Source organism: Physella acuta, unplaced genomic scaffold (assembly GCF_028476545.2).
Source record: "Physella acuta isolate Inbredline_101_S28 unplaced genomic scaffold, ASM2847654v3 ptg001467l, whole genome shotgun sequence".
NCBI classification, from domain to species: Eukaryota; Metazoa; Mollusca; class Gastropoda; family Physidae; genus Physella; species Physella acuta.
Window position 1 is genome coordinate 311,976 of NW_026732982.1, and position 14,130 is coordinate 326,105.

A 14,130-nucleotide genomic window follows, 5' to 3' on the forward strand; every position below is an offset into this window, starting at 1 on the left:
ATGTATGTTTAAACAGTAAAAGAACCTGGGGCAAAATTTAATGTGTTGGGCGTTATATTTATTGTTTTACATTCTAATGAATAGCAAATATCAATTTTAGAATCTGCCGTATATATCTCTCTCAGTAATTAACTTGGCTAAAGAGCATTGTGAAAATGGATTTCTACCACGTATTTCCTTTGTTAATTTGTGAGTATTAAAAAGAATATCAGATTGCAACTTTATATGGTTGAGACAATCCTTTGTTGGGATATTTCTTTTTGTAAAACAATTTGTGCTCTAGCCTAAGAAAAAGTAATAAATACAGAGTAAGATTTGTTTTAGTACAAAATGTTGTTTTTCGTATTTCTAAGTAAGTCACACCCATAAATGGTAAGGAGCTTCTAGCAGATTCAAACGTTGGAAAAATCTTTTGGGTGGCTATAGAACTCATTTTCCTATATATTAAAAATGGTGGTAGAAGTTCAGGGCAAAAGTGCAAAGCTTCAAAAAATTTAAATACAAAAAAAAAGATATTGAAATACAGGTTTATACAAATACCAAAACGTGTATAAGGCATACATATACATACAAATAAATATATGCATATATTTTCGTGTGTGTGTGGGGGGGGGGGGGTGACACCATTAAGTGCCGCACCTTGAGACGCCGCTGAGTTCTCCAACTGTATAGTACTAGAGCTTCTATTCTAGCACCAAACATAATTAACAGCTTGATATTGAATTTCGGTTTTTATTTTAATCAGCTATTTCTCGTATTGATGAGTACAATAGGACCAATCATTTGACAGCTACTTGCATTTTCAATAAAAATTATACAAATATTCAAAAGCTGTAACCATAATTTGCATACAAGTTTTATTTCCGCATGAAGGAAACTGCATAATTTTTTAAAAATGTGTTAACTTATCCATTCATGTGAAAACATATTTCTGATTAATATCATGGTAGATGTTGTTATACAAAGTGTAGAGTAAAAAATAGTTATCAACAGATATGTGACTTCAAATGGAATGAATAGTTCAAACAATAACAATTTTAGTTCAGGTGCTTTGTTGACCTTGGTTTCACAGAAATGGCAGATACAGGTATAGCTAAATGTATTTACAATTCTTTTTGTAATACTTAAGTAATTGAAGTAGCAAAATTATTATGAAATTGATGAAAAAAATGTAACTGATTACAACAATACAGACTATTTTAAAACTTCAGCACTTTTTTTTACATATTAGATCCTGGTCCTCTTTATATACAAACCAATTATTTCCTGTTTAAATATCATTGAAATGTGAAAACCAAGCTGAATTATATTAACCAATTCATTCTATTTTTGTTTATCTAACTATCCAATGTTAAATACAGTTTCAGCATACTATGACCAGATTATGTAAAATAATAATACTTCAATGTTTATTGTATCCACTAGATCAGGGGTTCCCAACCCTGTGCCCACGGGCGCCATGGCGCCCGCTGAACAATTCATATGTGCCCGCCTCTCACAATTCGACAAAATTTTTTTCATCAACATTATTTCAAAATATGATTTATTTTTCTTCATTTTTTAGTTTTAATTTTTTTTTGACTGCCTAGGTTTATTAAATATGTTCGATACTTGTCTAGCGGCGAGCCAGACTGTACTATTTACGCTAGCCTGGAACGGCTAGTGCCATTTGAATCATTTTTCGGTTCGACATATTTATGCGAATCATTGTTTTCAAACATGAACTTAATAAAATCAAGATATAGATCTCAACTCACCGATGAGCAACTTTATGATTGTCTGCTAACAGGATTATCGTCATACGCTCTCAATTATGAAGCTCTGGCCAATGAAATGCAATGCCAAAGATCACATTGACTTTATTATATTTTTTAATTAAATGTTTTCTTTGTATTTAAGTGTTTTGTTTACTTTCTTTACGTTTTCTCTGTGTGTATGCAATTTGAAAAAAATGCCAAATAATTTTATTAATTTGGAACATTTTTTAAAATTATTTATTAATACATTATGACTATAAGAAAATAAGAAAATAAATTATGGGAAATGACAAGTTATGGAAGGAGTTTGTCGATTTAAAATAGGTGGTGCCCGCCACCCTACCGATATTTTAGAATGTGCTCTAGAGTAAAAAAAGGTTGGGAACCCCTGCACTAGATAATGATAAAAATTGGAAATCAAACAAAAATCAATCAGGCAGTATCACACCATGACTAGACCATGGTGCTAAAGTCTGTCTAGCTCTAACATGCCATTACTAAAGTCTGTCTAGCTCTATCATGCCATTACTAAAGTCTGTCTAGCTCTAACATGCCATTACTAAAGTCTGTCTAACTCTATCATGCCATTACTAAAGTCTGTCTAGCTATCCTGCCATTACTAAAGTCTGTCTAGCTATTCTGCCATTACTAAAGTCTGTCCAACTCTATCCTGCCATTACTAAAGTCTGTCCAACTCTATCCTGCCATTACTAAAGTCTGTCCAACTCTATCATGCCATTACTAAAGGTTTTATTGCCATCTGTTTAACACTGGTTTCATACAATCACACAGCCTCACAAGGCATGGGGCGCGGTTCAACACAGCGTGACACCATTTGAGGGTGACACCACACTGGGTGACACCCAACCTAATGACACCACTGATACAACTATAAAAGAGTATTGCAATGCTAACAACAACATGGAAATATGAATCAGCATAAAAAGCTTGCACTGTGTACAGAAAAACTGTGTATGAATACACTCAATAAATCATATGGCACTAATTTCAATTAAAAAATAAAATAAATTAAAATATTTTTAAAAAAAATTACATTTAAAAGAACATAAATTAAAAATTTACCAACACATAAATTTGATCTCTTAAAGAACACATAGCAGTTCCCATAGAAATAGCATGTAATAATGAAACAGGCCAACTATAAATATATATACATTAAAAAATGTGGGCAGTTTAAAAATATAAAAAGGTTTTTTCCTCATGTTTTTAAAACAACATGTAGCCATATCAAGGCAGAGCATCCTAAAACTAAGAACTTAAGGGAGTTAAGTACACAAAAAAAACAACAGAAATTAAATGAGTTTTAAATATATTCTTGTTTTGGTGTGAAATAATACAATTTTATAAAAATGAATTATTTGGTTTCAAATTAGAGTAACGTAGGGGAGAGAATAAATTCTTTACTCTTTGACTCGAGGATGTGGGAAATTATCTCTCCTTAATTGTTAGTTAATTCCAGTCAATTAATCAATTTATTTATTTTGAAAAGCCACAGCCCTTGTTGTATTGCAAATTTATTTTTGTCATATTTAAAATATCACTAGTGATTTAAATAGTTCTTGTGGCTGAATAATAACTTATATTGCACATAAATCATTTGGCAAATAATAAATTAATCACATCAGCTTTCTGGAAGAATTTCTCACTTAGAGGTATCATAAGTTACAAATAATTAGAAAATGACCAAAAAAAAAATATATATATTAAATAAATTAAAATATTAGAGCCGTTGACAAAATATTTTCATAATCTTTAAAAAAACAACAACATGGAGACACAATAAACAAACTAATTTGTTCAGAATCTGGAGTTAGTTTAAAAAGATCTAAAACATCCATCAAAAGGCCTTTTTCATCCATGGTGCCTTTGTGAGTTTATCAAGGATGTGACAAAACACCTTATCATATCACAGTGAATTAAAAACAATAACTTATGTGCAATTGGATCACAAAACAACCCTCCAAGTCCTATCACAGTTCAGTTCTTTCATGAAAAATAACCTCAGCTTCAATGTCCATTTGAGTATCAATGTCTCCCAGTGAAGAAGATGATTCGTTGTTTTTGAGTACAGCTATGGCCACAGCATTTTCTGTGCGCATGCGAGTGCGGCGCTTCAATGTATCTGACTAGTAAGATATAAAACTTTGATTACATTCAGAAATATTAATCCTCAAGTATCAGACTTTTAGGATATTAACATTTGATTACACTGTCAGACTTTAGGATGTAAAACATTTTATTACATTAGGAAATATTTATCATTAAAAAGTCAGTAAAATACAATGTCTATGATGTACATTTTTAATTGCATAAACTTTACATCCAAAGAAGTGCCAATTGAGATCTGAAAGTTCATCATTCATGTGAGTGAGGAAGGTCTTGATGAGTGTCTGTGTGTGTCTTACAGACTTACATTACTGGGGATGTCAGCAGATGTACATTAATGTTGTCAGCAAACTTAAATTAATGACATGTTGTCAGTAAACTTACATTAATGGAGATGTTGTCAGTACTGACAGCTGACAGATGAGGAACTTGCAGCAGAACTGGGTTTTTCTTCTCCCTCATGATGACAGGCAGGAAGGCGGGGTTGTCAATGCCATGGTGGGTGTCTGTAGGGAGAGGTTCAGGGGTGGTTAGAGTGGTCAACAACAGCAGCACAGTGTAGTGATGTTAGACAGGTAAACAATAGCAGCACAAGGTAGTGATGTTAGAGAGGTCAACAACAACAGCACAAAGTAGTGAAGTTAGACAGGTCAACAACAACAGCACAAAGTAGTGATGTTAGACAGGTAAACAACAACAGCACAAAGTAATGAAGTTAGACAGGTAAACAACAACAGCACAAAGTAGTGAAGTTAGACAGGTAAACAACATCACAAAGTAATGAAGTTAGACAGGTAAACAACAACAGCACAAAGTAGTGAAGTTAGAGAGGTCAACAACAACAGCACAAAGTAGTGATGTTAGACAAAGAACAGCAGTACAAAGTAGTGATGTTAGACAAAGAACAGCAGTACAAAGTAGTGATGTTAGACAGACATGGTGGGTGTCTGTAGGGAAGGGGTGGCAAGACAAGTAAACAGGTAGAGATGTTAGCAGGACAATGTAGGGTAATAGCATTTCAAACTAGAGGTATTAGACAGACGAGGGAGAAAATAGTACCAAATAGTGATATTATTCAGACAAGAACAGCAGTACAAAGTAGTGATATTATCCAGACAAGAACAGCAGTACAAAGTTGTGATATTAGACAGACAAGGTAGGATAACAGCAGTTCAAAGTAGTGATAACAGCAAGATAAAGTTATTTTAGCATTTAAAAAGTTAATGAAATAATTTAATCAAAATAAAAGAGCAAATCCTTTAATGCCTTTGTGGAGATAAGTAATTTAAAATAAGAATAAAATCTTTCTTCCAATCTACAGAACTCTGCATCAAACAATAGACAACATCAGGCAACATGACACCCCATTGTGTTGCTCTGATGGGCCAAATATAGGTTATGGAAGCTTCATTAATAAAGTCAAACTTTGGTGATACTAAATACATAGTCAATTGTCTAATAAACATTATATGTAGGTAAATAAAGTAAATTTCCCATTTCAGACCTAACAATCTATAGGGCAGGTAAAGCAATTCTTATGTTTCTTGAACTTGGCATTTGAAGGAATGGTTAGCCGCCTTTACTTTCCCTAAGGTAAGTAAGGTAGCTATCAGAGCTATAAGGATTAAGGGACTCAAATCCGTAACAAGATTCAAACTCAAAACTGTCAGGTTAGCAGTCAAGCATTCTACCATCCAACCACCTAGCCCCATAAATATAGACATACAAGCTGTATGTAAATTGTAAACAAAGATTTAAAAAAAAAACAACTGCTCACCATCTTTAGGTGGTTCAAGCATCTCATCCTCCAGCTTAGTGTAGGCGTGAGAAACAGAAATTTTAGGAATAGAAAGTAGTCCATGGGGACGTAACTTCTGTACAAAATGTTAGATGTTAGACTTTGTTTCATAAGCTACATATGTTAGATGTTAGACTTTGTTTCATAGCTACAAATGTTAGATGTTAGACTTTATTTCATAAGCTACGTGTGTTAGATGTTAGACTTTGTTTCATAACTACAAATGTAAGGTGTTAGACTTTGTTTCATAAGCTACATATGTTAGATGTTAGACTTTGTTTCATAGCTACAAATGTTAGATGTTAGACTTTATTTCATAAGCTACATGTGTTAGATGTTAGACTTTGTTTCATAACTACAAATGTAAGATGTTAGACTTTGTTTCATAGCTACAAATGTTAGATGTTAGACTTTATTTCATAAGCTACATATGTTAGATGTTAGACTTTGTTTCATAACTACAAATGTAAGATGTTAGACTTTGTTTCATAGCTACAAATGTTAGATGTTAGACTTTGTTTCATAACTACAAATGTTAAAAGTTAGACTTTATTTAAACAGCTACCAATGTTAGACTTGACAGATAAAAATATTAGATTTAATAACTAAAAATGTTAGATTTAAAAGCTACAAATGTTAGACTTAATAACTAAAAATATAGATTGACCAATTACAACTGCAAGACAAAATTTCTGTAAGATATTATGATTTCTAATGTGGTGTTAGCTATTAGAAGTAAGAAACGTCTCTAAATACTACTATAACTAACTCACAACTAGACTTAACATATTTATGTAAAATTCAAATGAAATTTGTTCAGATAAATATTTTGTTCCCCAGTGATGTATGTCCATATGTCTCACCGGTCCATGTATGTCACCTGTCCATATGTCTCACCTGTCCATGTATGTCACCTGTTCATATGTATCCCCTGTTCATATGTCTCACCTGTCCATGTACGTCACCTGTTCATACGTCTCAACTGTCCATGTGTCTCACCTGTCCATGTATGTCACCTGTTATGTCTCACCTGTCCATGTATGTCACCTGTCCATATGTCTCACCTGTCCATGTATGTCACCTGTCCATATGTCTCACCTGTCCATGTATGTCACCTGTCCATATGTCTCACCTGTCCATGTATGTCACCTGTCCATATGTCTCACCTGTCCATGTATGTCACCTGTCCATATGTCTCACCTGTCCATGTATGTCACCTGTCCATATGTCTCACCTGTTCATGTATGTCACCTGTCCATGTGTCTCACCTGTCAATGTATGTCACCTGTCTATATGTCTTACCTATCCATGTATGTCACCTGTCTATATGTCTCACCTGTCTATATGTCTCACCTGTCCATGTATGTCACCTGTCCATATGTCTCACCTGTCCATGTATGTCACCTTTCTATATGTCTCACCTGTCTAAATGTCTCACCTGTCCATGTATGTCACCTGTCCATATGTCTCACCTGTCTATATGTCTCACCTGTCCATGTATGTCACCTGTCTATATGTCTCACCTGTCCATGTATGTCACCTGTCCATATGTCTCACCTGTCCATATGTCACCTGTCCATATGTCTCACCTGTCCATGTATGTCACCTGTCTATATGTCTCACCTGTCCATGTATGTCACCTGTCCATATGTCTCACCTGTCCATGTATGTCACCTGTCCATGTATGTCACCTGTCCATATGTCTCACCTGTCCATATGTCTCACCTGTCCATGTATGTCACCTGTCCATACGTCTCACCTGTCCATATGTCTCACCTGTCCATGTATGTCACCTGTCCATATGTCTCACCTGTTCATGTATGTCACCTGTCCATGTATGTCACCTGTCCATATGTCTCACCTGTCCATATGTCTCACCTGTCCATGTATGTCACCTGTCCATACGTCTCACCTGTCCATATGTCTCACCTGTCCATGTATGTCACCTGTCCATATGTCTCACCTGTTCATGTATGTCACCTGTCCATGTATGTCACCTGTCCATGTATGTCACCTGCCATATGTCTCACCTGTCCATGTATGTCACCTTTCTATATGTCTCACCTGTCCATGTATGTCACCTGTCCATATGTCTCACCTGTCCATGTATGTCACCTGTCCATATGTCTCACCTGTCCATGTATGTCACCTGTCCATGTATGTCACCTGTCCATGTATGTCACCTGTCCATATGTCTCACCTGTTCATGTATGTCACCTGTCCATGTATGTCACCTGCCATATGTCTCACCTGTCCATGTATGTCACCTTTCTATATGTCTCACCTGTCCATGTATGTCACCTGTCCATATGTCTCACCTGTCCATGTATGTCACCTGTCCATATGTCTCACCTGTCCATGTATGTCACCTGTCCATGTATGTCACCTGTCCATGTATGTCACCTGTCCATGTCTCACCTGTCCATATGTCTCACCTGTTCATGTTTGCTCCCCTCCAGGTTATTATTGTGCTGGTCATGACTGTCTTGAACACTGACATCAGAAGAACTGCTGTGATTGGTTGTCTGGATGGTGGTGATGGATGGAACGGGCTCTGTGATTGGCTGTGATTTAATACTAGAATAATGCGTGATGACAACAGAAGGTGTGAAAGGTGTGGACGTATCAGATTCCAAAGGCCTGCAGGAACAAACAAACAAACAAACAAACAAACTCACTTTATGGCAAACAATTTTAGCATTCAATCCAAATCTTAGTTAAAAGATAAGTTATATTTGAGGGTGCGACATTAGTTGTGTGTTTTATTTTTGAAGTGACAAGACTGCTGGCTGGACTAGTGATTTCTTGCTGTTAGTTTTATTCATAAAACTCAAGAAAATTAACATTTTTCATCATTTTGGTCGTAATGAAAAAAGTGAAGAAAAAAATATGCTGTGACATTTCTGAAACCAGTCTTTTCCATTTTGCACAATAATTCTAACCCAACACCTAATTTATTCATTCCTGTTTCATTAATGGGAAACTGTATAACACTACTTACCAGCTAGATCTAGAGAGTATGTTAAAAAATAAACCAACCTATATGAACTGGATGGCTCTGCTGTTTCTGATCTAGAGAGTACGTTTAAAAATAAACCAACCTATATGAACTGGATGGCCCTGCTGTTTCTGATCTAGAGAGTATGTTTAAAAATAAACCAACCTATATGAACTGGATAGCTCTTCTGTTTCTGATCTAGAGAGTATGTTTAAAAATAAACCAACCTATATGAACTGGATGGCTCTGCTGTTTCTGATCTAGAGAGTATGTTTAAAAATAAACCAACCTATATGAACTGGATGGCTCTGCTGTTTCTGATCTAGAGAGTATGTTTAAAAATAAACCAACCTATTTGAACTGGATGGCTCTGCTGTTTCTGATCTAGAGAGTATGTTTAAAAATAAACCAACCTATATGAACTGGATAGCTCTGCTGTTTCTGATCTAGAGAGTATGTTTAAAAATAAACCAACCTATATGAACTGGATGGCTCTGCTGTTTCTGATCTAGAGAGTATGTTTAAAAATAAACCAACCTATATGAACTGGATGGCTCTGCTGTTTCTGATCTAGAGAGTATGTTTAAAAATAAACCAACCTATTTGAACTGGATGGCTCTGCTGTTTCTGATCTAGAGAGTATGTTTAAAAATAAACCAACCTATATGAACTGGATAGCTCTTCTGTTTCTGATCTAGAGAGTATGTTTAAAAATAAACCAACCTATATGAACTGGATGGCTCTGCTGTTTCTGATCTAGAGAGTATGTTTAAAAATAAACCAACCTATATGAACTGGATAGCTCTTCTGTTTTGATCTAGAGAGTATGTTTAAAAATAAACCAACCTATATGAACTGGATGGCTCTGCTGTTTCTGATCTAGAGAGTATGTTTAAAAATAAACCAACCTATATGAACTGGATGGCTCTGCTGTTTCTGATCTAGAGAGTATGTTTAAAAATAAACCAACCTATATGAACTGGATGGCTCTGCTGTTTCTGATCTAGAGAGTATGTTTAAAAATAAACCAACCTATATGAACTGGATGGCTCTGCTGTTTCTGATCTAGAGAGTATGTTTAAAAATAAACCAACCTATATGAACTGGATGGCTCTGCTGTTTCTGATCTAGAGAGTATGTTTAAAAATAAACCAACCTATAGGAACTGGATGGCTCTGCTGTTTCTGATCTAGAGAGTATGTTTAAAAATAAACCAACCTATATGAACTGGATGGCTCTGCTGTTTCTGATCTAGAGAGTATGTTTAAAAATAAACCAACCTATATGAACTAGATGGCTCTGCTGTTTCTGATCTAGAGAGTATGTTTAAAAATAAACCAACCTATATGAACTGGATGGCTCTGCTGTTTCTGAGCTTGCATCTACATCTGGAAATAAAACAGCTGGTTTATTTTTATGAAAATAAATATAAAAACAAAAACAACTTTTATGCTAACTAACAATAAAAAGTGTATAATATAAAATAAGTGTCGTTAAATAAATATACTTATACAAGCATACACCAAGACACATGATATCCAATCCAGTATTTACTGAAGTAAAATAATGAAACTATATGAAGAAATACAACTGTGGGAAATTCTTTTTAGAAAAATTATTTTAAAAATTTGGTACATATAGATCTAATTATCATCCACAATATCATAGTAATTCATTTTAAAATTCTTAACACAGAAAAAGCAATAAAGTACATTAAAAAATTGCATGACAATCAACATCTTATAAATGAAATGATGTTATGATATTCATTGGTAATTATAACTCATATTTTGTTAACCCAGAAAATCTCAATTATTCATTACAATTATCTTAGGCTTTAAAACTCTCTATCACAAGTCTATAGATTATTTGTAATAAACAAGTTAACAGAATATAAGAAAGCTGTATAAATCTTTTAATAAAACTAAATTATAATAAACAAATGAGAAATATAAACAAAATGTTTTGCTCATAAATAAAAATGAAACAAAATGTAGGCTTTAAGCCCTAAACTAGTTGGCAACTAAAAAAAACATTTTTAACAGAATAAAGGACAAAATAAATTTTATATTATAGGTAAATTTGATTTCTTTTGTTTTTCTCAAAAAAAAAAATATAACTTTTATAAATCTAGTTTAACTATATTAAAAAAATAATTAAATAAACAATAAAAAGCACAGCACAATTTTGACATAAATCAAACATAAAGATGTGTCATAATACTAAAGATAACTCAATATTTATCACTACTTTGTGCTGTGCAGTAAACCCAAATCCAACAATAAGGCATGAAATGAAACAAACTACAAACCAAATAAAATATAAATTGTTTTGGAATGGACCTACCACTTGGGTTGTATAGCCTTGATTAAAGTAAGCATGGTACTCTGTAAAACAAGTTTTTCAACATGAAATTAGTCGGAAGGCTTACCACTTCAAACAGCCAGCAAAGAGGGTGTAGGCTACTTACACAGTACTTCTGGTACTACACAGTACTTCTGGTACTACACAGTACTTCTGGTACTACATAGTAATTCTGGTATTGACAGTACTCGTTCTGGTACTACAAAGTATTCTGAGTACTAACCTGTATTTAAAATACTACTGAATGTAGTACTGAATACTTGAGAGTTACTGGCTAAGTTAAGCTGTGATTGAGATAAAGCTTCAGTGAAGAAAATCAAACACTGGAAAATTTGTAATTCCCCTTTGTGATCCAAGTTTTAGACCAGAAAAAAAAGATATAGGCCTACCACAAAATAAACAAAGAAAAATAAAGTAGCTGATTCTGATTTCATTTGACCACTTACAGTCAAATAAAAACTTAGATCTGTTGACGCAATCCAAATACTTAGAAGCTTCAGGTAAAAATCTTTTGAAATTTAACTGAAAAATGGTTAAGTTATAGATAAACTATTTATAAATACCAGGGTTTATGAAGAAACTCTTTTTTTTACAATGCTCTGAGGCTTTTAAACTACTTTAAAGTGACAGATTTTACAATATTTTTGAAGATTCTTCTTATTCTCTGAAATCATTTTTTTTAAAAATCCATGCTTACAAGAACATAATTTATACCAACAAACAGTTGTCATAGCAACAAACAGATGGCCGTATCAAAACATGCCCCACAGACTTCTGTAATACTAAATATCCACAGGTGGTTCATGCTAAAAATAGATAACCAAAGGGAGAGCAACTCATGCCACAGTTCAATGCAATATCTAAATACAAATGTTAGTAGAGACATTCTGGTTAACCTACATAACAATAAAGTTAATCAGTCACATGATCTACAAGGTTAAAATAATTACATGCTTAAAAAGATTAGAATAAATTAAATTCTAATTGTTTTAGAATATCTGATGAAACATTTGATTCAATTTAATATTTTGTGAGACTAGTCGTGGTGTATTGTCCAACTTAATCTTGTATGGAATTATTTACATTGTGATATATGAATGTTATTTTTATTACATCTTTTTCTTATTGTTTTATCTGGACAATATTAAGACAGGCCAAAGGAGATATAACAAAAAAAATTGTCTCTTATATGAGTTGCATGTTACCTTTGTTTAAATTGGCAACAAATGAAACACGTCCAGATTAAAACTATTTTATAATCACTGTACTGCGACTACGCTTAAAATATGTGCCCAATTCTTTTGCCAATATGGCAAAAAAGAGCTAAAAAATTAGTTACAATTATAAAAGGGTTCAGAATTCTATAACTTCTATAAATATGCATATGACATGTGCTTTCAAAAATTAAAGAGTGACAGGAAATAACCATTTTAAAAAATCACAGTTAAGTTTCAAAATAATAAATTCAAAACATTTGAAAGTTTTTTTTTTAAAACTATCAATAGATTTTCATTAATGTTAGCCTGTTTTTATTTTCTATTTCTGATTATCAGCTATCTCTAAGTTATTTATAAAATAGTTTAGCTATTTAAAAGTTATCAGTTGTTTACCAACTAATCTAATTAAAAATCACACAATAAAAGATAATATAAAATGGTTAGTTCCTAAAATAAAAAAGAGATTTAGTATTTTATAATTTCTGTTAATGAAAACAATGTTTACTTATATAGTAAAATACTGTTATATTAAAAAAAATTTTTTTAGTTTTTCTCACCATAATTCAAACGCTGTTTTCTTCTATATTTCATACACTGTGTGCAAATGAAAACAGTGACGATGACAAGTGCGATGGCTCCTACAATGGTGCCTGCCACAATGGCAGCAAGGTTCTGCTTGACGTGGTTGACTTCCTGCCGCAGAAAGTAGCCGGTGATGTTAGTAACTTCTAGCGTTGTGTTAGCAGGAATGGTTACAACTGGTGTTGTTTCAACAAGGGTTAATGGCACTGCCAGGGGAGGAAGGGTTAACAAAATAATCACATTGATTCATTTCAACTACACACAAACATTCATTAAGTATTATTCACTTAGTAAAACAGGCATTTGTAGCAAAAACATTAGGGAATAAGATACAAAACAAATTTAAAATGCTCACTAGTCTAGCATTACAAAACTTAATTTGTGTCTAGTCTAGCAGTACAAAAGTTAATCTGGTCCCTAGTCTAGCAGTAAACACAAATGTTGACAGCAATTTAAACATAGAGCTTTTTTAAAGTCTTGACTACTTGAACTATATCACACTGGATTAGTACAAATTATGACAAACTTTGACACCACCTATACAAAGTTTTGACTAGACATGATAAATCTTGACATGAGCAATAAGAAATCTTGACAGGAACTACTCACAGGTTTTGACACGAGCTATGATCTCCTCCCCTGGCCCCGCCCCATTGACTGCAGCCACGCTTATGTTGTACATGACATCTGGGTCAAGGTCATAAAGTGTAACACTTGTTGAAATATTCATATCCAATCTGATAAAGCCTGGATCAAGATGTTCAAAAAAATTGTTAGTAGGTATTTGTAGACCAATCAACAATGAACGAATTGAGAAAAAAATTGTGAATCAAACCCCATCCTCACCATTGTTATGAGATGTTTTGTCCACCTTGTTGTAGACAACTAAATAACCTTTTAAAACACCTTTAGTGTCTACAGGTGGTTTAAACCACAGAGATATTCTGGTTTGATCTGGCCAATAGGAGAAGTCATGTACTGCAGTAGACTCTGTAAGTAAACAAACAATTGGGGTCAAAGTTGAAAGACCTGCAACAATACTTCTTCTTCTTCGTTCTTAATTTTTTAGTGTTGGGAGGGATCGAGCCTTATCTGCCAGAGGGTTTGAACTCGAGACTTTTTTCGAATTTATCAACCATGACTTTTGCCGACTCGACCATGCTTCCATCACAATTAAGGATTACGTGTCAACTGGTTATGCGCCATTGAGGCCATTGACTCTGATTTCAGCCTGCTTTTCTTTTTGGATTTGCTTCCGTAGCCTTTGTCCAATCAAGAACAAACTAC

The 14,130-nt window shown here is 33.7% G+C and overlaps 1 protein-coding gene across 1 annotated transcript in view; it reads right to left on the reverse strand.

Moving 5' to 3' along the window:
* Window positions 1–2,076: 2,076 nt before the first annotated feature.
* Window positions 2,077–14,130, reverse strand: part of LOC131928154 (tyrosine-protein phosphatase Lar) — a 34,460-nt gene continuing 22,406 nt past the window's right edge. The window contains exons 22-29 of the mRNA XM_059284094.1: window positions 13,690–13,833; window positions 13,453–13,590; window positions 12,819–13,049; window positions 10,023–10,068; window positions 8,118–8,322; window positions 5,662–5,758; window positions 4,269–4,390; window positions 2,077–3,904 (exon numbers count right to left, since the gene is read on the reverse strand). Coding sequence (XP_059140077.1) covers window positions 3,749–3,904; window positions 4,269–4,390; window positions 5,662–5,758; window positions 8,118–8,322; window positions 10,023–10,068; window positions 12,819–13,049; window positions 13,453–13,590; window positions 13,690–13,833 — 1,139 coding nt within the window. The 3' untranslated portion in view covers window positions 2,077–3,748. The remainder of the gene's footprint in view (window positions 3,905–4,268; window positions 4,391–5,661; window positions 5,759–8,117; window positions 8,323–10,022; window positions 10,069–12,818; window positions 13,050–13,452; window positions 13,591–13,689; window positions 13,834–14,130) is intronic.